General features: G+C 49.3%; 1 protein-coding gene across 1 annotated transcript; it reads left to right on the top strand.

The window, feature by feature from the left end:
• Positions 1–1,332: 1,332 nt before the first annotated feature.
• On the top strand, positions 1,333–21,932 carry trim36 (tripartite motif containing 36; the record flags this gene model as incomplete). Its single annotated transcript, XM_084439842.1, has 11 exons — positions 1,333–1,395; positions 3,594–3,834; positions 5,904–5,933; positions 9,074–9,420; positions 9,921–10,067; positions 11,420–11,515; positions 13,045–13,298; positions 14,958–15,079; positions 17,410–17,742; positions 20,417–20,714; positions 21,584–21,932. The coding sequence occupies 11 exons, from the start codon at positions 1,333–1,335 to the stop codon at positions 21,930–21,932; spliced, it is 2,280 nt and encodes a 759-aa protein (XP_084295968.1).
• Between the last annotated feature and the right edge of the window lie 2,258 nt (positions 21,933–24,190).

Genomic DNA, 24,190 nt, shown 5'->3' with positions numbered 1-24,190 from the left:
ATATGGGAGGTCTTTAACAACAAGGTTACATACACTTGTATATTTGAATTTCTGTGTATTTTGTATCTCCTGTAAATTTGTATCTAGTTGATTTTACTTTGTCTTTTGATGCTGCAATAGTACACTTTTCACCCGGGATCAATAAAGACTACTAGGCCAGTAGCCTACTACTACTACTACTACTAGCCTACTACTACTACTACTACTACATAACAACTGTTGGAGCCACAGCTATAGGCTAGAGACCTAAATATCGTACAAGGTCAATTTAATCGTTAAGGACAAACAAGTGTATTGATTTTTTAACGAAGTAAATCTGTTTAATTATGTGGCCGTATATGGAGCAAGACTAATTAATACAGGCGATAGGACTACACATTACTCTCCGGTGATCGGCTGTTTGAGAGATATGAGTTTTCAGGGATCACAATTGTTTTGTCTTCCCACCATATCCTATGAAATCCGCGTGCAGCGACCATCTGGTGACCGTGACGCCGACCCGTCGCCATGCGAGGAACAAGTGGCACTGCCAGCAGTTACGCACAACTTAATCCCCCCCCCCCTCTCTTAGACCTTCCACTGAAATCTCATTTGGATTATTAAAATGGTTTAACAGCGAATTTCTCTACGTACAAATGATGTTGATATCATCCTATAACATGATCAAATGGAGACCTTAATTACGTGGGGGTGCGTTTTTAAACATAAGCTATATGCCTAAGCACAATCAAATGAACAAAGGAGTAGGCCAATAATAACTGATTGGTGTTTTAGGTCAGAATGAACAAATAGGCCGAGGCTATATAAAGCAACATACGGCATGACATGAACGCATCGTTTCCCATGCGTAAATAATCGTGTGGCAAATGAAACCCATAGATGTTTGTCTCAGAAAATCAATCCAGTCTATCCAAAATTATTTCTAGACATCATGTCTATAAAAGGCATAAAAAGCCTCGGTTTGTCTATCAGTTGAGAGTATTACAAAGGGCTCTGTGGCTCGAGACATCGCCGATGATGCCGAACGTGCACGGTGGTTCGGCTGGGGCGCGCGCCCAGGGGAGATGGACAGTGAGGGCGTGGTTTAGTCTCTAAAGATGAATCCTGGGCCAAATCAAATCCAAGCAGCGGGGAGATGAACTGCACATAGGCTGCACGACATGCAGGGGATGACGGGGCGGATGATCATCAACACAACCATATTTCCCTGGATGTGATACCCATCTTTTGCAATTCATTCGATTTTTTCCCCTTTTCTATTTTTACAGTAGTCGGGCTGTTTGTCTGGTCTTTTATTTATCATACTGCATCGTCTTCACAGCACGAGCTACCATGTCTGATTCCGAGGATATGAACGAGTTTGCAAATATAGTGGAGCGGATCGAGAGAGGAGAGGTAAGTGACTGACTTGCCGGTGATTTATGGACATGTCAGATACAGTATGTCAGATACAGTATGTCTGGAGTCGCGCGCGGGCATCCAGACCAAGGTGTGAAGCGGCGCGTGCCTCCTTGTTGGATGGAGAGAAGGAGGCACCGCTCATCAAGATTATTTATAGTATTTTTCTAATACGAGAACATATTTTTATGTTGTCTATTAGCATATATTGAGATAGACTGCACTGCACATATAGGCCTATGAGGCGAGGACAACCAAAGAGATAACCAAAGAGATATTGCTGTAGCCTAATAGCACTCGATAATATCGTTATAAAGAAAGTACTGTTATGGCGTGAATAATATGTGGATGGAGGCGTGGACAGAGGATTCTATGAGGTGGACCTTCCGGCTCTATCACCTGGTTTTATGGTTATCTGAATTAGGCCTACAAAGAATGGGAAAAATGGATTTTGGAATAGGCTACTCTCTCTCAGATCTCTCTCTCTCTCTCACACACACACACACACACACACACACACACACACACACACACACACACACACACGCACACGCACACACACACACACACACACACACACACACACACACACACACACACACACACACACACACACAGTGGCCTAATTAGCCACGGCCTTATTATCTATGAGCAGGCCTATTTTTTGTTTTACTTATTGGCTACAAAATTCAGAATTCTGCTGTTTGTCAGTAGCCTATACCAAGTCAGATAATCAATAATTTGTCATAGACTATAGTCCAAAGTGTGTTCCCCGTATGAGCTGAGATAAATCTATTTGTTGTCCTTTGCTTGAAGCATCCCCACTGATAGCACTAGAATGGGTTTGACGACTGGCCAAATGCAATGATGCTGCAGCCTTGCCACGGCCAGGCCGGGTCTTTAAACATGGTTGCGAACCACAAAGTTTCTCTCCAGTGAAACCTGATCCCGTAGCCCTCCCACTCTTTTGAATACTCCGGCCTGCAGCATTGTTTCTATGGAGATTCGTCCGCTTCCACCCGCCCTGATCCGATGATCCTCCTTGCGTGAAATGCAGCAAGAAACCGCTCTGCCGCTCTGCCGCTCTGCCGCTCTGCCGCTCTGCCGCTCTGCCGCTCTGCCGCCCGCCCCTGCTGATTCACGCTGCTGCCTCTCTCACAGCGGCTCGCTATTTAATTCAATTGTCGACTGACTCACGCCACAAGTGATTGCCGTCGGCATCTTCCAACTCGAGTTAGAGAAGTTTTTAGCAAGCTAAACACCGTAAATATACCATCATGTCTGCGGTATCGCGACGAAATTCGGTAAGTGCAAATTTATTTACATTCGATTTTAATTTCGGTTACTAGCGTTACGTGTCAAAGAAGCACTCTGTCTGGGAGTGTGGCGCTGATTCATTGTTGTTTGGTGGGCTGCCGTCTCCCATTCTGCGACTGGTTTGATTATAACCTAAATTGGATTAATACATAGCCTAATGATTTTCTAAAACGTCACTGGGCTACATTCTCCACCGTGTAGCCTAATGCATTTTATGTAGGCTATTTATTTAACCTTTATTTAACCAGGAAAAGGGGGACTCATTGAGATTTGAGATCTCGTTTACAAGTCAGACAGCAAACGGGGTTGCAAACATAAAACAATCTGATAACAAACATAACAATTAAAAATAAAAAACAAGCACTATTTACATAGGCATCATAGAAATGGCCTATATTTTCAAATTTGCCTAGCCTACAAAATATTTTGAATGTGCGTTGGTAGATTATTTGCTTGCATCCTTCTCTAACCATTGAATGGCTTGAACTTCCCTCTTCGCGTTCAGCAAATTCACTGTTTTAAGGATAGTAGCCTACATGAACCTAAATTTAGCCCAGTTGCTGACACTCACTTCTTAGGAAAAAGCTTAGCAATAACACCTCACTGCGTAGCAACTTGACCACTGTCCTCCCCCATCTGAAACTAGTCAATGTATTGATTAAGCAAGTGGTCTTTGAGTTTGTTCCTGTAAAGGCATTCTTTTGAAAGAAGGCTCCTCAGAATTATTGAATAGGCAATTGACACCTGATGGCCTATCTGTAAATTGATTCTTCCCTTGACTACTTGGCGGATAAGATGGTGTAAGGGTCAACTACTGTAACCTACTATTCTTTAAGGTCAGTAACTCTTTAAATCTTCTGTTCTCTCTCCTTCCCCAGGTCCCTATCAAGAACATCGAGCGCGAGCTGATCTGTCCGATATGCAAGGAGCTGTTCACGCACCCTCTCATCCTGCCGTGTCAGCACAGCGTCTGCCACAAGTGCGTGAGGGAGCTGCTGATGCTCAGCCACGAGGACTCGTTCAGCACGGACGCGGGCTCCGAGTGCTCCAACCCGGGCAGCCCTCGTTCCCGAGTCCCCTCCCCCAGCATGGAGAGGCTGGACAGGCTGGTCCGATCAGGTACGTCCCGGACGGTGGCTCGGCCCGGTCGCAACAGCCCTGTTGCGGCTAGAGACGGGACCAGGAAGGGTAATATTTTCTCTATATGACTAATCGCGGCTGCTGAGCTCTGCTAACGCCGTCTTGGAGGAGGGTGAGGTGGGGGGGGTCATTAAGCATTTACAGTCATAAAAATAACCTTATTAACTGGGCTGGGAAAGATATGAGACCCCCCTACCCCCATCCCCTCTCAGAGCTCATCTCATGATCATATGCATTTTTGTCTAGTCTTTCTTCTAGAGTTGTCAGTCCTCGCCTCTAATCCTGTCTGCCTTTCAGGCGGGCCTCGTAGGTGTAGGTGTGTGTGTGGGGGGGGGGGGTCTGACAAGCTCTCTCAAGCCTCAATGTTGTCGTCCCCGTCGAGAACAGCACCCCTGCAGGCGCCCGCTTCAAACAGCCACTCAATCACGCGTCGTGGACGGTTTGATTCGGTAATAACATGTCATTTCTGAGGACGGATCCGAACGCACTGTCATTTCCACCCTCCTTTGTTATGACGAAAAGAGGCTCGAGGGTTGTGTACGCAGACATGGCTGAACAAAGCTTGTCTATCGCCCTTCCCGATCCGAAGCGTTTCAAACTCAAATATCTGGCGTTGTCGGTGGGTAATCAGGGCCTTTCCCGAGAAGGAGGGGAAGGTTGTCACATTTTTTTTCCATATGCTTTGAGAGCATAGGGTTCAATGTCTAAACCAGTATGGAGAGTGAGACAAGCCTGCCTTTCTGCTGCTCTGAGCCAGACCCCCCCCCCCTCCCGCCCCCCCCCCCCCCCCCAACACCCTGACCCCCACGGCCGCACACGGTCTGCCGCAGTCTCAAACCTGAATGCCCCACTGTCCACACACTCAGGTCCGCGTCTGTTCACACAGTGAAAACATTCAATGCCGCTTGAAGCATAAGAGCTATGAAGTTTATTAGTGGAATAATGGAATAATGCATCTCCTATGTTCATGAACTGGAGCTCCCTAGTGTTGGCGATAGTTGCTTGGTTTCCACCGCACGTTTGTCAACAGATTTAACAAACACTTTGGTTTTTAGTAACCCGTTTAAGGACGATACGAACGACGAGCTCTGGACGCGGCCGCTAAACCAGGTGACAGATTTACCCCCGGAGGTCAAACCTCCTCTGATTGGAGGACCCGTGGTGGTCACGGTGACGCAACCTGACTGTGTGGAATGAACCAGGGATTAAACGGAGCGAGAGGAGGACTTGAGGCTATATTTACCGGCCTTGGAGGCTTGCTAAAGCCAACAACGCCTTGAACCGGAGTTACTGGAAAAAATCCTCCGTATATTGACTTCAACGTTTTTATTGTTGGGCTCCGATTCCACCCCGAGCAGTTACCCGTTCGATTGGTTCACAGCCACATTCTCAGTGCAGTTAAAAGATGTGCAAATGCACCAGACCTGTTTAATTACTTTTCGTATAAATGCTTCAGTTCACTGAATTCCATTGATAAGTGCCAAGTTAGTACTTAGTTGGTACACTCATCCTGACTCGACTGTTTTCCAACATGGCACTGTCTTCAACTGAATCCAATACTGCAATCTAGATTGAAGGTTTCTGCACCCCAGCAAACACACAACGTCAGGGAGACGTTCAGATCATGTCTTAATAATGTCTGTCGGTCCCGAACCCCATTTGTACGACTGCTGGACCCCTCAATATTCAAACGTCTGGCTTGGACCCCTCTAAGACGTCTGTGGACATGCAGAACGGGTTCAATATCTGAACGTCTAAAAAAACTTTCATTCTGGCTCCTAATTGGCTCTTTTGGACGTCCGAAAAGACAAAAAAGACATCTAAAAGACGTATTTTAGACGTGTCTTTGCTCAGTGGGACGCAGTCACTTATGCACTTCTAATTTTGTCAGTCAATTTTTTACTTTCAGCATCGTTGTTTGTCTGCTGCTTGTCCACTGTGCACATTGGAAGTGTATCGCACGATCAGGTTTTATTTTTCTCTTTGTGTTTCACATGATGTGTTGAATGTTGGTCTCACTGCCTCACCTCTCTGTCCATTGCTTCCAGCCTCTGTGAGAAGGTCGTTTGGAGCGCGAGGTAGCCGTTGGTTCCATGTTAGGACTAGCTGTAGTAGTGAGTACGGTGTTTCTAGATCCCCTGTAAACAACCCCAGCTCTACTCTAGACCCTCTGTGAGCTCTACTCTACTCTACTGAACTTCACTCCGACTGTGCTACCTAAACACACTACTGACTATAACACCCCCCCCCCCCAACAAGTAGGCTAGACTAGATGTGGTATTTTGTTTTTAAAATGTCTACTGAACAAACGAAAGGCATAAGACGGGCTCGTCGGAACCCTACGGTTTACTGTACACTCTCCGTGCGTTCAGTCAGGAATCGCTCCTTCGTTCAGGTTCAGTGCTTCCAGCCGTTGGTGCTCTCCCCTCGACCCATGAGAGCCTTGAGAAGTGAGTTAGAGAATGAGAGAGAAACATAAGCTTTGTCTGCAGGGGAGGTGAGTCAGACAGAGAGAGAGAGAGAGAGAAAGGGGGTGGGGGGGGGTTGGCAGAAGTAGAGGGGGTCTATATTGGGGAGAGAGGAGAGATAAATGGGCATGGCTGTTGCCTAGGAGCTGGGTAGAAACAGGAATTCGGTAATGCCCGGTTGATGTAGTCTACAGAAAGAGAGAGAGAGTGAAGGATGGAGAAAAAGTAACTCCCCCTCCTGTCTCTCTGGATACACTAGCCAAGCCTCACATGAATTCAGCCCACGGTGAAGGCCAGCAGAGAGGCTTTTGTCCAGTGGGGCGGCTATAGGGGACCCGTTTCTCCGTAACACACTGGTGAAGGGTCTTTTTTGGGCCTGCCAAGGTCCTCTAAATCACCACCGTCGTGAGCGTAGCCCGCTGCCTTCGGGACAGGCTGGTGGTGTTACGGTTTATCTGTAATTGAAAATGAAGAAGTCTGGGTCACTCTGTAGTTCCTATTAAGACTGCCAGCCCTGCTGGTTATCAGGCCCAATCCGACCCAATCCAACCCCGGCTGGTCTGAGATCTGTCAACGGCTCCCAAACGGAACACTGAACATTTTAATGCAGCACTGTTCGCCAGATGAAAGGGATATTGTAGCCGGTTTGCATTTCAATCACGTGTTTGAACTGCTCAGTAGATATTTTAGAAAGGAATGCCACAATGATTATCCTAATGCTGGGATAAGATCGCCTCCTTTAAAAACACTTCATACAATACCTCCCCTTATAAGTACTGTACCCGTAGATCAGAACAGCTTTCTGGAAGAGCTCTGTGTGATGCTGGATACTGACATGCCACTCATAGGGCCCAAGTCTTCTTCATTCATCAGTCTTTTCACCTCACCTACATCCATTCATATAACGAGATTAAGGAGTGAAAGATTTTCCGAGGGAAGAACGCATTACAATCGATCCGCTGCATCCTGTCGTGGTACAGTCCGCTGCATCCTGTCGTGGTACAGTCCGGACTTTGGCCCACGGCCTTCTTTAAGTTCGCTGACTCACCGTGTCGTATTGTTACAATGATGTGGTTCTGATGGAGAGCTGCCCTCCCTCCCCTCTCCTCCCCTCCCCTCCCCCCTCCGTGCCCGGCTGGCCGTGAGTGACTCGTCAGTTTCTGCCCTTTCCTTCTCACTCCCTCTCTCCTCTCCTCTCCTCTCCTCTCCTCTCCTCTCCTCTCCTCTCCTCTCCTCTCCTCTCCTCTCCTCTCCTCTCCTCTCCTCTCCTCTCCTCTCCTCTCCTCTCCTCTCCTCTCCTCTCCTCTCCTCTCTCTCCCTCTCCCTCTCCATTCCCTCTCCTCTCTCTCTACTCCCTCTCTCTCCTCTCCTTTCCACTCCCTCTCCCTCCTCCCTCTCCTCTCTCCCTCTCCCCTTCCTTCACCGTTTATCACCCTGAGCCTCCCCCTGCATCAGCCTGTCCCAGCCTGCTACCACACTCTACTGCCCCGGGCCCCTCCTCTCCCTGTCTGCCCCTCCCCTCCCTTCCTGCTTAGCTGGCCTCTCCAGCACACGGTCCGAGTACTTCCTCAAGTACACTGTCCTTCACCGTAATCCCCCCACCTCCCCCCTGGGGCTAGGACACCCCCGCCCCCCCCCCCCCCCCCCCCCCCCCCCAAACCTGCATTCATTTCCGTGCCGAAACTTTTGTCTCGACCTGCCTGGTCACCCAAACACGCCGACCCCGCGCTCTGTACAGCGTCACAGTCTTCCTCCTGCTCTTCATCATCAACGTCCTTTATAATCGTCATTCGTTCTCCATCGTTGAACGACACGCATGCACGCGCGCGTACACACACACACACACACAGGCAGTCAGGCATTCCAGCACACAGACATTCCATCCTCACCTAGCATGTTAGTTGCACACGCTTGCTCTGCAGACACTGTTTGTCGTGACTCGTGAGGTAGCGCTATGCTAATGTCGCTTGTTTGTTGTTGTTGTGGTGGTTTTGGCTTATTTGCTTGCACTGTGTGTGTTTTGTGTTGGTCATCACTGTTTTGTGTTGGTCATGCGCTGTTGTGGTTCCTCTCACCTTGTTACTGCCGTGTGAGTAACAAGTCCACCCCGTTTGCTACGTGGTCTCGTAAAGTATTGCCGCTTTACAAGGCGTCTGTGGTTGTGTAAGTGCGTGTTCGTACATTGAACTGGACAAATGATTTCGAGTAATAAGGTGTGAAATAATGGTGTCATCATTTGCTGGAAATTTATCACGTTCTCTGTGACACTTTTAAATGTTATGGTTTTTCACGTGTTGCTTCTTGATTTATGAATTTCCTAATTTATCAATTTCTTGATTTATCAATTTCAGGGTTAGTTTATGTTCTCAATTTGTCTCTGTCCAGCTCACTGTAACCACTTGAAACGCACACTTTTCTCTCTTGAATGATGTGTTGTGTGATAGATTGTAGTGACACCTTTGCTTGAAGGACATGCTCCATTTCTGTAGGTCCCAACCTCTTCCTGTCTCTGTGACTGCAGTAGACCTCTCCTTGGGCCACGTTCAAACACTGTTAAATGGTTGCTCCTTCTTGTCTCCTTTCCTCTGAGAACTGTTGGCCAAAAGGATAGCTGGGTATTCGATCCAAACCATTGGCCATGAAGGAAAAGAAATTAACAGAGGAAGCGTCCTTCCCAACAGTTTTTGAACGTGGCATTCATTCCCTCGCTCTGATTGGGTCGTCTGACCGCTCTACTCTTGTCGCGCCAGGTTCCGTGTCCTCCCCGGGCTGGAGGCGTGGCTCCGTGACCCCGCGGGTCACGACCTTCCCGTGCCCCGGCTGCCAGCACGACATCGACCTCGGCGAGCGCGGCATCAGCATGCTGTTCCGCAACTTCACGCTGGAGAGCATCGTGGAGCGCTACCGGCAGGCGGCGCGGGCGGCGGTCGCTATCCTCTGCAACATGTGCAAGCCGCCCCTGCAGCAGGAGGCCACCAAGAGCTGCATGGACTGCAAGGCGAGCTACTGCAACGAGTGCTTCAAGATGCACCACCCCTGGGGCACCCCCAAGGCCCAGCACGAATATGTGGGGCCCACCACCAACTTCAGGCCTAAGGTAGATACCATTATCGAGCTGAGGGGGGGGTTGTTGACTTTGAGTTAGCCGTGGACAGGTGAGGTCTTTGACGATGTATTGATAGTGTTCTGGGTATCGAGTCGAATTTCATGAATCGATTCGATTCCGATTCACAAGGTTCGGAATCGATTATCACAATTCAATTTGATTCGGTTAGTGTTAAGCTGTAACCTTAATTACATGACTGCCAAGTTATGCAACACATCAATACTAGGGCTGGGTATCGATACTGATTTCCAAAAAATAATGAATGAATGAATCATTGAATGAATTAATGAACTATTTATTCATTCATTAAATCAAAGATGGATTTTGGGATTATTGAATCGATTCCGAATCATTTGATTCCGAATCGATGAATCGATTTTTTTTTTTTTAAACCCAGCCCTAGACATGACTATGGACAATAAAGGCGTTCCAGTCTAGTCGGGTCTAATTGAATCTAACCCTTCCCTGAATGCGTCTCCATGCCTGTCCAGGTGCTGATGTGTCCGGAACACGAGATGGAGAAGGTGAACATGTACTGTGAGGTGTGCAGGCGTCCAGTCTGTCACCTGTGTAAGCTGGGAGGGTCCCACGCCAGTCACAAGGTGACGTCCATGAGCAGTGCCTACAAGATCCTCAAGGTGAGCTGACTCATGGGGACGAAGACTGTTTAATCCATGTTTGGTGATGATGGGATCAGCCTACGTTGTATGGGAGGGGGGGACTTTTAAAGAAGAGTTGAACATTGAAGTTTTAATCAGTAACTGTAACGTCATAATAATGACGAATTTCCACTAGACGGTCAAGGTAAGGGTGATGGATACCTTGAAACACCATTCAAACGATCAAGTTATTTTGGGGTGTAGGAAAAGAATAGAGTTAATACATTTCTTAAACTATTGATATTCATGATCGGGGCCTACAAACAACATCCTCAGGGTTGGGCGATGACTCTGATGAACGCTTGCCTGATCTGTGGCTCTTCTTTGCAATAGTCGACTCATCTCCAAACCTCAAACGAGTTGAGTCATGCAGGGTGGTCCAAAAGTAGATATGAAATATGAAAGAATATGCAACCACTAAGGTTTTGGTATCGTTGGACATTTTTCAATTACGGTACCGATTGTGGTTCTTAAACTATTATATTTCAAATTCCTATGTTGAATCAGAGTGAATCTTCAGCCTAAATCTAGTTTTCACCATCTCATTAAAATGTGATATGCACCAGAAGGACAAAGGACCATATTATGAAGCTAGCTGACCAGTCAGGGTGAAACTACTCTAATAAAGCTTAATAGAAAACAACAAACAGTATTTTAAAGTTCTCTTTAAAATCAAAATCTCATTATTGTGAGCAACACCACAAATGGTATTGCAGGGATATGCCATTGACCTCATCTTTCGGTTAATGCTTCCACTGTAGGGGGTGTAAAGGATAGTGTTGAATTGTGTACCTACTGTCCAGTGACTCAGATTCCCAGCCTCATCTAATATTGACCGGCGACCTGTATCTGGGCTAGGCTAGCACGTGCCCTGGCTATCAGCTGTCCATCGTCAGCCCTGAAACCCGGGAGGCTTAGGCTGTGGCCGCATGTGTGTGTGTGTGTGTGTGTGTGTGTTTTGTGTGTGTGTGCGTGCGTGTCATCAACATCAAGCCAACCCTATCTACCTCCATCGAGAGGTCAGTCAGGCAATCAGAGCAGCGAGCCGAGGACTCTGTGTCCTTCTTGCCGTAAACTGATATTGTGATGTAGTCGCAGGCACGGGGAGCCATCCATATTTAATGACATCATTTGTAGAGGTGATGTTGTATCTATCGACCGACTCTGTTGGAGCTATAGTGATCGTACATACAGGGCGTATTAGATGTTAGGAGCAGAATGTAGGGGCTAGGATTTCCAGTACAGTTCCCTCATATCTCTCCCTCCCTCTTCTCCCTCCCTCCCTCATTCTCTCACTCGCTTTCTTTCTTTGTTGTGATTGTGTCCAACAGGAGAAGCTATCTAAGAGTATCCATTACCTCATCAGTAAAGAGGACCGAGTGAGGACTCAGATTTCGGAGCTGGAGGTGCTGATCAATCAGACAGAGGTTTGTAATGCACTCATGTGGCGCTCGGCAACGGAAATGGCAATTTCCACTGCAGAGTAAGCTAATTGTAGTCCTGTAGTGCATGGGTTCCCAAACTCCATCAATGTGAGCCTCCCCTCTGAAAACAGTGACAGCCCCCCCCAACCCCCCAAGTTTGTAAATTTTGCAAGGCAGTGTTAGCTAGCCCATAACGTTACACAGCTAAGTTAGCTCGGGGGCACCTGTTGCTAGTTAACGTTATGACGTTTTCGCACAATACATTCATGCCTGTGGGGGGAGGCTCTCTCTGCACTATCCATACATTTAGTATACATCTTTCCCATTATTTATTTCGATCTTCTGACCTTTAAAATCACGTTTCATTCATAAAAACCAGACATTTAAAAAATAAAAAACATGTTTTTCCTTTTTTTTTTCTTCTAACCATCCCTCCGCGCCTCCCCTGAATTTCTTTGGGGCCCCCCAGGGGAGGCCCCCCTCACAGTTTGGGAATGCCTGCTGTAGTGGATCTGAAACTAAAACTTCGAAGTAAAGTTCTTAAAAACACATTTCTAAGCAGTGGAGATGCCATTGATTTAGTTTGGTTGGCCAACTTGTTTGACCAAGGGGTTTGAGAGGATGATACCGGCCACAGTACCAAGAGTAAGCTATCGAGTGCATCGGAAGAAACTGACAGTACATTAAACCCAGGTCTGAGGTAATGGTCTCGTTGTCAGTGCAGTGCGGATGGTGGCTGTTTTGTTTATGTAGCCAACGGTCTCATTTTGAGGACAATGGGGCCATTCTGTCAAACTAATACGGTAGGTTAAGCAAATCCATACAGAGACATGAACCAGGAAAAACAAGCGCTGGTGGCAGTCCTGAGGGAGAAGAATCACTAGGATGTGACCTCGTTTTATAGAGAGATCTCTGTCTGATTCTCCGAAGTCAGAACCAGAAGCACCATGTTCTCCCTTCACAAGAACTGACTTAATCCAGCCGTCGGCGACGAAGGAAAGGAAACAAACAAAGGAAGCTAGGATCTGCTGGATGCTCCCTTTAGCTCCTTTATGCTCCTTAGCCAGCGACTTCTAACTCTACCTCTCACACCCTCTTCATTCTGGAATGAGCAGTGTTGGGACAGTGTTTACAAAAGATGTTCAGCACACGTAATACTACATCTACCCACACTCTAAAAGTGCGCACAGCCCCAACGAACGCCAACCTACACCAGCGTTGGATTAGCGCGCCATGTTCGTTGGTGACCGTTGGCGTTAGTTGGATGAATTTTGCAACTGAAATTTAAACTTGCAACATTCCAACAACAAACTAGCCAACTTGAGAATGTTGGGTTTTGGGAGTTGGTTGGTGTTGGTTGGGGGAGTGTGCAGCCACCTCTACGCGGGCTTGTCACTGTTCTAGAATGGTGTTTTTTCTTCTTCAGCATGTTCTAGAATGAAGGCTTGGTTCCGTAGCGTGTTCCAGAATGACGGCGGAGTTTTTGTAGCGTGCTCCGGTATTAACCCCACCCCCCCCCCCCAACCCTGCAGGACAACGGGCAGCTGGCGGAGCGGCAGGCCAACGAGCATTTCGATCGCCTGTTCGAGACGCTGCAGGAGAGGAAGACCGAGATGCTGCGGTCCATCGAGCAGTCCCGCAACCGCCGCCTGGACCAGCTCCGGCGCCAGGTGGACGAGTACCAGGGCATGCTGGAGAACAGCGGCCTGGTGGGGTACGCCCAGGAGGTCCTGAAGGAGACGGATCAGTCCTGCTTCGTCCAGACCGCCAAGCAGCTCCACATCAGGTATGTCTCTTTCTCTCTCTTTCGTTCGTTCGTTCGTTCGTTCGTTCGTTCTTTTTCTTTCTTTCTTTCTTTCTTTCTTTCTTTCTTTCTTTCTTCTTTCTTTCTTTCTTTCTTTCTTTCTTTCTTTCTTTCTTTCTTTCTTTCTTTCTTTCTTTCTTTCTTTCTTCTCTCTCTCTCTCTCTCTCTCTCTCTCTCCTCTCTCTCTCTCTCTCTCTCTCTCTCTCTTCTCTTTCTCTTTCTCTTTCTCTTTCTCTTTCTCTTTCTCTTTCTCTTTCTCTTTCTCTTTCTCTTTCTCTCTCTCTCTCTCTCTCTCTCTCTCTCTCTCTCTCTCTCTCTCTCTCTCTCTCTCTCTCTCTCTTTCTCTTTCTCTTTCTCTTTCTCTTTCTCTTTCTCTCTCTCTCTCTCTCTTTCTCTTTCTCTTTCTCTCGTTTGCTCTCGCAGGCAGGCACAAAAGCGAACTCCAGTTCCAGTTCTGTCAGTTGAAAGGCTCAAAGTTGTTTTGAGGGCCGAAGCCAGCTTGATACCTATTTCCTGTAAGGGAGAACCCCGCGCACAACCAGGGCCAAGAGTGGACAGAGACCGTCTCAACATTATCATCATAAGCCTCAGAAGAGGAGAGCTTAGTGGAATGTTATTCCAGGCCTATAATTGTTCCTGGCAGGCAGCTAGAAGCCTCCGTTTTTGCCGTCTGTTGTTTAACGGGAAAGATGTCAGTGTGCTCGTGTTTGACACGGTCACCTAGCCTCCCATCCGCAGTCCTGCTCTGCTGCCAACGTGGCCAGACGCACTCGGAAGGAGCTCAACTCGGAAAAAACATTTTTAAGGACCGTCTGGGACAGATTTGATTTGATTTCGTTCCACATTTCCTCTTTCATTCTCTCTCGATCGCTTGTTCTCTCTCTCTCTTTCTTTCTCTCTCTCTCTTTCTCTCGCTCTCTTTCTCTCTTTTCTCTCTCTCTCTCTCTCTCTAAGCCAGCTAATTGATCTCCATTAGCAGATTTGGACGTTCGGGAACCACTTAGAAGTCTTTTGCTTGTTTGTCTTCATCCTGTTTGTCTCGTCACGTCTTCCTGTTTCACACGGTGTCCTAATCCTAGACCAGGGCTGCGTTCCGAATCGCCTACTACCCTACTATATAGTATGCCAAAACAGAATGTAGTATGTCCCAATACATAGTATGCCACATGCAGTATGGCAAAAGTACCAGGATGACCTACTACATCCGGTCGTATTTTGCAGTATGCAAGCCAGCAGGCTTTTCTAGCTATTCTGACCCACAATCCTTTGCGCAGCGGTAATGTGCGTCACATGCGCGAGTTGACAGCTGTAGACGAATGTTGCGTTATGGACAGCGACGGATGTGGGCAAATTTCAAGGCGCAATGTTATGACAAGGTAGTATGTCCCAATTGGATGCCTACTGCTTGCAAAGTACGTACTTTCTAAGGGCAGCTGTAGTAGGTACTGGTAGTAAGAAGTAGAAGTATGCGATTCGGAACGCAGCCCTGTATCCCTCCCCTCATACGTAAACAGTCTCCTATAGTGCACTACATAAAACTATACCTGTATGTAGTGCCTGTTTACTTATAACAAAACCAAGCTCTTCTTCGGCGCGTGTTTGGAAGGCCTGACTCCTCCTCTGCCCTCCCCGTCTCTCCAGGATCCAGAAGGCCACGGAGTCCCTGAGGACCTTCCACCCGGCGGCCGACCCGTCCTTCGACGAGTTCGCCCTGGACACGTCCAAAGAGGAGACCCTGCTGAAGGAGATGTGCTTCGGAGGAGGTGAGAGAGAGAGAGAGAGCAAGAGAGCTCGTCTCGTACGAGGCCATGTTGTATCACGAACCCAAGAGGCAAGACTAAGCCGGCGCCGAGTGAAGGCAGTAAATTATTATATAGTTTGTTTTACACTCGGGCATCGATCATTAGACAGTGAATAACATGGAGGTGAGCGAACTGTCCCTTTTAAAATAAAATCAATAATAGTAACAATCAGTGTGTTTTATATTCAGGTCCATCCGCCCCCAGCACACACACAAACACATACACACACACACACTCTTTCTCGCATACACACACACACATACTGTCACCTCACCCTGACGCTCACTTTCCCTGGCTCATGAGCCCTGCTCAGATAGGCCACTCCCAGACCAGAAGCAGCTCTATAATTGGATAAGCTGTGTTAGGCTCCTGATGCACAAGCTTTGGCCCTGAGAGCATTGTGGTTCGTCCTCTCTCTGTTCCACTCTCTTCTCAGCACAGAAATAGATGTGCTTTTTAACGCTACAGAAATAGTACAGTAACCGGTACATTTTATAGATAAAAGTTCTGAAGTCTTATTGGAGGCTCCAGCGTTTTCCCCCTGATCTCCAATGTTCCTCTTGCCCACTGAACACAGCCCTGAACACAGCCCTGAACACATCTCTCCTTGGAACAGAGACTCGGAGCTATGAGTTCCCCCATCAAGGCAATGCGTTTCCTCATTAATGGCTTTTCCCTATTAATGCTGTCTCATCTCTCTGGCGTACGAGGCGGTCGGATGCTGGGTTGGATTAGAAAGTGCATCTGAGTAATCAATCGGCTTGTTTTGTGGAAAACGCTGCTGACAGCACTCGAGGCGTGGCCGGGGCCGACCACGTTAGTCGATGTCGACCGCGAGGGAGAGCGATGATGCTTTTAGAGGAGGAGGATTTATACGCGAGTGTAATTGAACTGACGTTGCGGATGAGAACGGCGGAGAATGCAGAACGGTCTCCTGCCGGTAGACCGATCGCCGCCCCTCGTTCGTCAGAAAGGGCCCGGGGGCGTGGACGCTGTCCCGCATGTATGGGCGCGTCTCATGGAGACGGGGAACAGATGGTCACATAAACACGAGCAGCCTGCCGTGCTGACGCTGCCGTCCCTGGGTTGAAAGGTTAAGGCGCCACGTTAGTCGCTACGGGCAGAAAGACATGTTTGTCCTCTCTCCCTGCCTGTCCCCCGGCTGAGGGCCAGAGAGACTGTTTTGGTAGAACTCCTCTCTCTCAAGCCCCTCTCCCTATCTGTGTGTGTGTGTCTTAGGCCCTCTCTCCCTCTCTCTCTGTCTGTCTGTCTGTCTCTCTCTGTCTGTCTGTCTCTCTCTGTCTCTCTCTCTCTCTCTCTCTCTCTGTCTCTCTCTCTCTGTCTCTCTCTCTGTCTCTCTCTCTCTCTCTCTCTCTCTCTCTCTCTCTCTCTCTCTCTCTCTTATCCATCTCTCCCTCCGTGCTGCGGTAGCCTTGCCTGATCAATAGGCCTGTGTTTCCGAGAATAACCTGGTCTGTCTGTACTTGGGCCCGCTGCCCGCTGTGCTGGCGAGCCGCCCGGTCCCCTCTGCACCACCCAGGGCTCCCAGCTCCCGGGTCTGGGCCGGGCCTGGCGGACCCTGGACAGACCTGGGACGGACCCGGGACCAGGATCGGGACCTGTACCACGGTGGTGGTGGTGTCTGTGACCGGAGGGGGGAACTGGGAGAGGAGTTGAGGATGGAGAGAGATTGGTGAATGGAGAGACAGGGATGGGGGAGAGAGAGAGAGGAGAGTGGTGGAGAGTGAGCGGGGTGGAGGGAGGAAAGGATGGAGGGAGGGAGGGAGGGGTAGAGCGAAGATGATAATAGGATAATGCCTGGACTCGGGAGCAGGCCCAGACAGGCTGTGATGATGGGAGTCATGTCTCTAGAGAACAGGAGGAAGGAGGAGGAGGAGGAGGAGGATGGAGAGAGCGACTCACAGAGTGTTTTTCCTGGCAGTGTTTGTGCGATCGTTTTCATCCTGCCGGCTCATCCCGTCTTTAGTCGTGATCTGACAGCAGAGAAGCGGGCGATCTGATCTCTCCTCTGGAAAGACTCCCGACAGCAGCCTTTTACACAAACAGGTTTTGACTGCGTGGCCTCATGGCTAAACCACACTGAGATGAATATGAGGGTGAGATTAAGGGTGTGGTGATGTTGCGGCCGGTCTCTTTAAATGTAGATTAACTGAATCCTGTTCATCCAGTTTAACAGTCTTGTTTTCCTCAAACTTTTTTTCTTTCTTTGAAATAATATAATTAATTAATGAATGAAGTAATTTACCTCTTTCCTCTCTTCACCCCTCCAGTCCCCGACCCCCCCATGATCGACCTGTCCCAGAGCCGCGTCTACAACGAGGCGGCGGTCTGCTGGCGCCTGTCGGACGACGCCCTGCCCACGGACCACCAGGTGGTGGAGTACCGGCGCCGCGGCGTGTGCCACGGCGGGGGCGCGGCCGGGGGGGAGGAGGAGGGGGAGGAGGCGGAGGGCTGGAGCGCCACGGAGCGCGTCTACGGCTCCAGCACCGTGGTGTGTAACCTGGAGCCCGACGCCCTCTACGCCTTCAGGGTGCGCAGCTGCCGGAACTCCCTCTACAGCCCCTACAGCCCCGAGGTCGCCTTCCACACGCCCCCCGCGTCCGGTAGGTCCAACGCCACGGGCACGATGACATGGGCACGATGACACGGGCAGGATGACACGGGGATATGTAGTACAATAGATGACACGGGCAGGATATGTAGTACAATAGATGACACGGGCAGGATATGTAGTACAATAGATGACACGGGCAGGATATGTAGTAGAATGGATGACGGCTAGGATATGTAGAAGGGATGACATGGCTAAGATGTGTAGTAGAATGGATGACGGCTAGGATTCGTAGTAGAATGGTTGCTAGGATATGTAGTAGTAGGGATGATTGCTAGGATATGTAGTAGAAGGGATGACATGGCTAGGATATGTAGTAGAATGGATGACATGAGTAGGATTATATGTAGTAAAGTAGACAAGGAAGGAGGGAGAAGAGTCATTTAAATGATGCATCGTGAACTCCGGGAGAAATGGTAAAGGCTAGTTCCCATAAACACAGAGGCCGTTTAGGGTTAAGGTTAGGGTTTAGTTTAGGGATAGGCTAAGGTTAGGTTTAGGTTAAAGGTTAGTCTTAGGTACAGTATAGGGTTGGGTTACGGTTAGATTAGGGTTGGGGTTTGACCGGTCTCTACGTTTACGGGAACTAGCCACTACCATGGAGAACTTCCTCCCGACGCCAGCGGTGTTTCTGCAGGGGGTCCCCTGCAGGGCGGAGCTTAGCTTCTCCATCCCTCCTCTCGGGCCGTGTGGCCGGTCAGCTCCAGAACTCGGGAAGATTATACCACAGAAGACCGAGCAGAATGATTGGTTAGGAGGCCCTCTGTGACGGTTATCTCAATCACCCGTGAATCATTCGCCACGGTCCACACTTCCTTTGTTCGACTGTGGAATGCGTCCCCGTCAGAATACCGTCGTTTGTTTGTTTTGATGCAAATTGTTTGTTTCGACTGCCTGAGCGTGCCAGGACTCCTTCCAGGCGGTATGTCTACATCTGACTCCACCAGCATGTTTTAACCATCAGAGACCATCTGCAGTCAGTCAGTCAGCCAGGGAGAGAGATATGTCCTCATCGCAGGCCGCGGCCCAAGCCTGGCGTCACCATTCCGATCACATGAGCTCACATTCTGTTCCTGATCAGTCTTGACATCCACCCGTTCCTGATGCCAAACTGATTCCCACCCAATCACAACCGTTTTATTGGCTGTGATCAAATATGGGTCAGGGTTGATATGATGACTAACCCACATTCCGTTGCTCTGATTGGCTGTACAGTAGGTCTATCCAATTGCATCCGGAGGCATTTTGGAAATTTGAGAAGTGAAAAATGAACTGAGAATGTCCAGACCCTTTTTTTTCCAATTTTTTGGTCAGCCAGGCGCTGCTTTCCCTGGGCCTGGCCTCTCTCCCCCTGTCCTCGACCCCGTGCGCTGTCCTCTTCCTCCGGCTCGTTATCCTGCGCTCAACTAAAGCGCTGCCAACAGGGGTCTGAACTCCTGGGGGGGCTGGGAGAGTTGGTGGGGGGGGGGGGGGGACTGAGGCTGGGGTTGGGGTTGAGGCCAGTGTTGAGTCAGAGCTGGAGCTGGAGCCAGGCCCAACTGCCAGAGCCCAGTGATTGGAGCCCCGCATTCCTGTGTTTGACGGAGGGATGTGTGTTCAACAGCAGATGCGCCGCGCGGCAGTAATGAGCTGGAATTCTGGGTCAGAGTGGAGCGGGGGGGGAGAACGGGGCGGGGCAGAGGGGGGCGGGGCAGGGCAGATGAGGGCAAGCCAGGGCAGAGAAGAGGGCAAGGCAGAGGAGAGGGCAGGGCAGCATAGGAGGACGGTCAGAACTGACTAGGGCAGAGCGGGGCAGAACTGACCGGGTCTCCCCCACAACCGACGGCACGCAGGCTGCTTTAACGACCCCCACGCATCTGTTCATAGAGGAGTCGTTTATTAGGACGCAGAAATAAACCTTGGGTGACTCATTAATTTACACCAGACTTGCACCAGGCAAAACTCACAGAGCAGTCGTGATTATCGCCCTAGATTCCGTGCATAAATATCCATACAAATGGAGGGAGTTCTCCTTCCCTCATGCGATAAAGGCAAAATGAGCGCGGTCGAGTGCACAAGCATAATTACATCAGTCTGTAAGTGCGGTCTAACGATGGCCCCCCGGCCTTGTTGTGATGTACAGACGGCCATTACCACAGGTGCAGATGAGACCTTTCCATGTGAGTGGCGATGATGACGGCGCCGTGTGGTTTATGCGTGAGTGGTTTATGTGCGAGCGGTTTATGTGCGAGCCTGACCGTTCCTGTCAAAGTTGCTAACAACCAGGGCTGTGAAATGAGCATTCCTCTCGTTAGGGCATGGAAACCTGTGTAATGGCGCCCTCTTGTGACAGTAAGAGGAAGTTTACCTCTTCTGAAGGCGGGGAGGAGCTTCTTTGGTTCTCATACAATTTATGTTCTCACTTCTCTCTCTCTCCTCCCCCCTCTCTGTCTCCCCACCCTCTCTCTCTCTCTCCTGCTATCCCCCCAACCCCCTCTCTCTCTCCCTCTTTCTCACCCCCTCTTTCTCTTCTCTGCTATCCCCCCTCCCTCTCTCTCTCTCCTGCTATCCCCCCACCCCCTCTCTCCCTCTCTTTCTCACCCCCTCTTTCTCTTCTCTGCTATCCCCCTCCCTCTCTCTCTCTCTCTCTCTCCCTCTCTCCCTCCCTCCCTTGTTCGAACCCCTAGTGTTTGGCTTCCTGTTCAACGACAAGTGCGGGTTCAGCTCGGAGCGCCTGGTGCTCGGCAAGAGGCGCGACACCGTGGAGAGCGTGGCGGGCGCCGCCTTCCTGCTGGCGGCCGAGCGCGTGCAGACGGGCAGCTACATCGGCCTGGACTACATCATCGGCGACACGGGCATCTCTCAGGGCAGACACTACTGGGCCTTCCGCGTGGAGCCCCACGCCTACCTGGTCAAGGTGGGCGTGGCCTCCGACTCCAAGCTGCTGGAGTGGTTCCACAACCCCCGGGACACCAGCAGCCCCAGGTATGGAGAGAGGGAGGGAGGAGGGAGAGAGGGAAGGAGGGAGAGAGAGAGAGAGGGAGGGAGGGAGGGAGGGATGGATGGGAGAGAGTCGCTGACCACGGCCCTCACCCATGGGAACTTAGCCCCGCCCACTATCCATGTCCTCCTTTGCCCCTATACCTGTCGTTAACCCTCCCACCTATCTCAGTCTATCAGGCCTGACCTCTGACCCCCCGGTCCTCCGGTTTCAGCCGGCTGGTCAGAACAGATCAGCGCTGGCCTTCCAAAGCCTGTGATGTAAGAGGCTAAGCACCAAGTTGTAAACAGCTTATTCACGTTCCAAAGTTTACTTCCCCCGATGATAATAAAGGGGCCAAACTGATTGAGGCCCCGTCGTGAGGTGAGATTAGATTAGATTATTGCTCATTCTGAGGGCGTATTCACATATGTTATTGCACACCATTGATGCGCACCAAAAAGTGATACATTGTTTTCATTTCTCAGCTACTGCGGTTCGCCTTCACTCAGCACTTTCCGCTCCGAGACCACCCCTTCTGGAGGGGCTGTTTTGGTGCGCACCTGAGTGCGATTGCTGTGTTCACACAGGCCTAAACGAAGCGCTCTCGGGCCCAAAGCTCGTTTGGTGCTCACTAACTAGTGTCTGTGTGAATACACCCCAAGTCAGGTTTCTTGGTACATGTGATAATAGTAATTACTTTCAAATACCAACATTCAGTAAGAACACTTGAATTCAGTAACGGGCTCAGAATGTCTCTCTAGAAGGCATAGAAGATACCGGACTCTTTTAGCCCCCCCCCCTCCCCGAAAGCCATTTTTCAAACTCGTCCTAGTTGATCCCTGACCCTCTCCTCTTCCTGCCCCCCCCTCAGGTACGACCACGACAGCGGTCACGACAGCGGCAGCGAGGACACCTGCTACGACCTCTCCCAGCCCTTCACCCTGCTGACCGTGGGCATGGGCCGGCTCTTCATCCCCAAGGGCTCCCTCTCCGCCGCCGGCGACCCGGGCAACCGCGTGCTGCCCATGCCGCAGCGCATCGGCGTGTGCCTGGACTACGACGCCGGCCGCGTCTTCTTCTACGACGGCGACACCATGAGGTGCCTTTACGAGCGGCCCGTGGAATGTTCCGGAACGATGTACCCGGCCTTCGGCCTGATGGGCAGCGGCAAGGTCCAACTGGAGGAGTTCATCACCGCCAAGAGATTGGTCTACATGTGAGACCAAGGGGGAGGGGGGGGGAGGTGGGATTGGTCCGTGCGTGAGACGGGGCAGATCTGATTGGTCTGTCCGGGGGCGGACGTGATTGGCCTCTTTGCGAGGTTAGATCAGATGTCATTGGTTGCGGTACGCGTCAGATCTGATTGGTCGATTTTTAAAACAATCAGAAAGGGTTAAACCTTTTTTTTAGCAGACACACACCAAAGTCTCTTAGCGTATTTCTTTAACATCTGCCTTTGAGCTTGATTTTGTCAGATTTACGTGTGTGTGTGTTCACCATCTCAGCTTATTTGTGTTATGACGCGTCTCTGTGTTATCTAACTCTTCCCTGTAAGTGGCAACGACAGTTCAGTGAGTCACCAGCCGCTGGGTGCCTCCAGCAGGGCCTTGTAGCTACTCTACTTCTCCAGTATCTATGCCACGCCTTCGTGCCTTTCTAGATGAAATAGGCCAGCTAGCAGATGCTGCAGTCTATTCATATCTTAACACCACAGAAAGGCAGTTCATCGTCTCAGTTCTTAGCACCATCACAAACGACACCTCACCTCTGAACATTTCTCCACAAATCGATGTCATAATGCACCCATCAACACTAGTTCACTTTGACACATTTTGTTTTCCTGTTCACAAATTTGCATTCGATTTGCACGTTTGGACACCTTGCACACTCTTCTCCACTACCTACTCACTACCTACTACACACTGTGTTGACTACAGATAGAGCACGTGAATCTACACTGTTACAACATAGAAGGCATGCATTCCCGCACATTATCAGGTTAGACGAACACAACGTTGATGACGTCACAGTCCCACACAGCATTATACACCTATCACAGCTGGTGCACATGCTGGGTCCAGGTAGCCATCTTGGATCCAGTTCCACAGTATTGAATGTTTTTATTTACTTTTTTTACTTTTTTTTTTAAGCACCAAGGAATGTACACCTTCAGATCACAGATCATAGATCAGATCAGGTTCTCACAGTGACACAAGGGCTTCTTCACCACGATCACATCAGCTGGGGGCGGGGCTGGGGGCGGAGCACACGGCACCATGGTGGCTACGGTAGAGGCGGACGTTACAGAACGTCCCGGCAGGCTCGCTGTTGAAGGCAGAGACGGTAAAAGCTCAAGGGCACATTCCACATCACGCCTAGCAGCGTTTGTTGATGGAGTTATTTCTCTCGATTTGGTGTGTGTGTGTTCGCGCGCGTGCGTTTTCGTGTTTTTTCCCCCCGTATTTTTCTTCTTGAGGGCAAGGGTACTCTGTGTGTTCTCTCAGGTTTCCCGTACTACCTACCTCCTAACACCATCCCTGGACAACCATTGCTCCCACATCTTCCCCTGACCACTGGATGACATTCAGTTTCTGTAGCTTTAAATATTGTTAATGTTGGTGAAATTATCATTCTCTGTACTCGGTATCTCAGCCTTTAACATGATAGTCCCTGTCCAATAATAAGCTGAAGTTTAAAACTCAACTTAAGTTTGTTTTAAATACTGTACATGTACATAGTCTAGCATGAGACATTATTTTCGACCTAATAAAACGCTGTGTGTCTGTATTGTTTGTTTTCATTTGATCTGACGCTTGGACCAACCTCGAGGCTAAAACGAACTTGAGGTGTGTTTAATATTGGTATAAGAGTTATGGTGACTAAGGAGTTGTTGATCATGTTTGTGACCGCTTTTGTCAAGATGGCATTTTAAAACGGGACCCTCTATCCCCCTGTTCACTCTGTGATGATGTTAGTTTAGGTTCCATTTGAGTGTTCTAGAATTTGTGTTCCTGCAATTTTTCTTTATTCTAGTTTGGGTGAAACTTCTGTAATCATGTTACAGTATTGAGACTAAGGAAAAGAACATTTCTTGTCTTAAATGTATTTTTCTCTTGGTTACATGATGGGTGTTGATGGGTGTAATGATTTGTCTCTGTAATGTTTTTGGATTCCTTCCTGGACACTGAATCTCTCGACCTGGTCCAGTTCAATTGACTGTTGAAACACCTTACAAGTCTATGCACTTCTAATTAACTGGTTCGGGGTCGTTTATTCATAATCATGGAATGTATTATTATTTACAGACAAGAAATTTAATGTCTTGTCTTCTAAGGGTTTTTTGTGTGTTCATTTTATTTTCTATGTCTTGGGGTCATAATCTCACTGGGGAACACATCAGCTACGTCTGAACACCTAGAGCTTGGGTAGACGACCATACAGTAGTGCGCTGGCATGGATCATATCACTACTGTGTTGA

Source organism: Borostomias antarcticus (assembly GCF_949987555.1).
Source record: "Borostomias antarcticus genome assembly, chromosome: 6".
NCBI classification, from domain to species: domain Eukaryota; kingdom Metazoa; phylum Chordata; class Actinopteri; order Stomiiformes; family Stomiidae; genus Borostomias; species Borostomias antarcticus.
The sequence above is the reverse complement of the archived record's forward strand: the minus strand, read 5'-3'. Positions and strand labels throughout refer to the sequence as shown.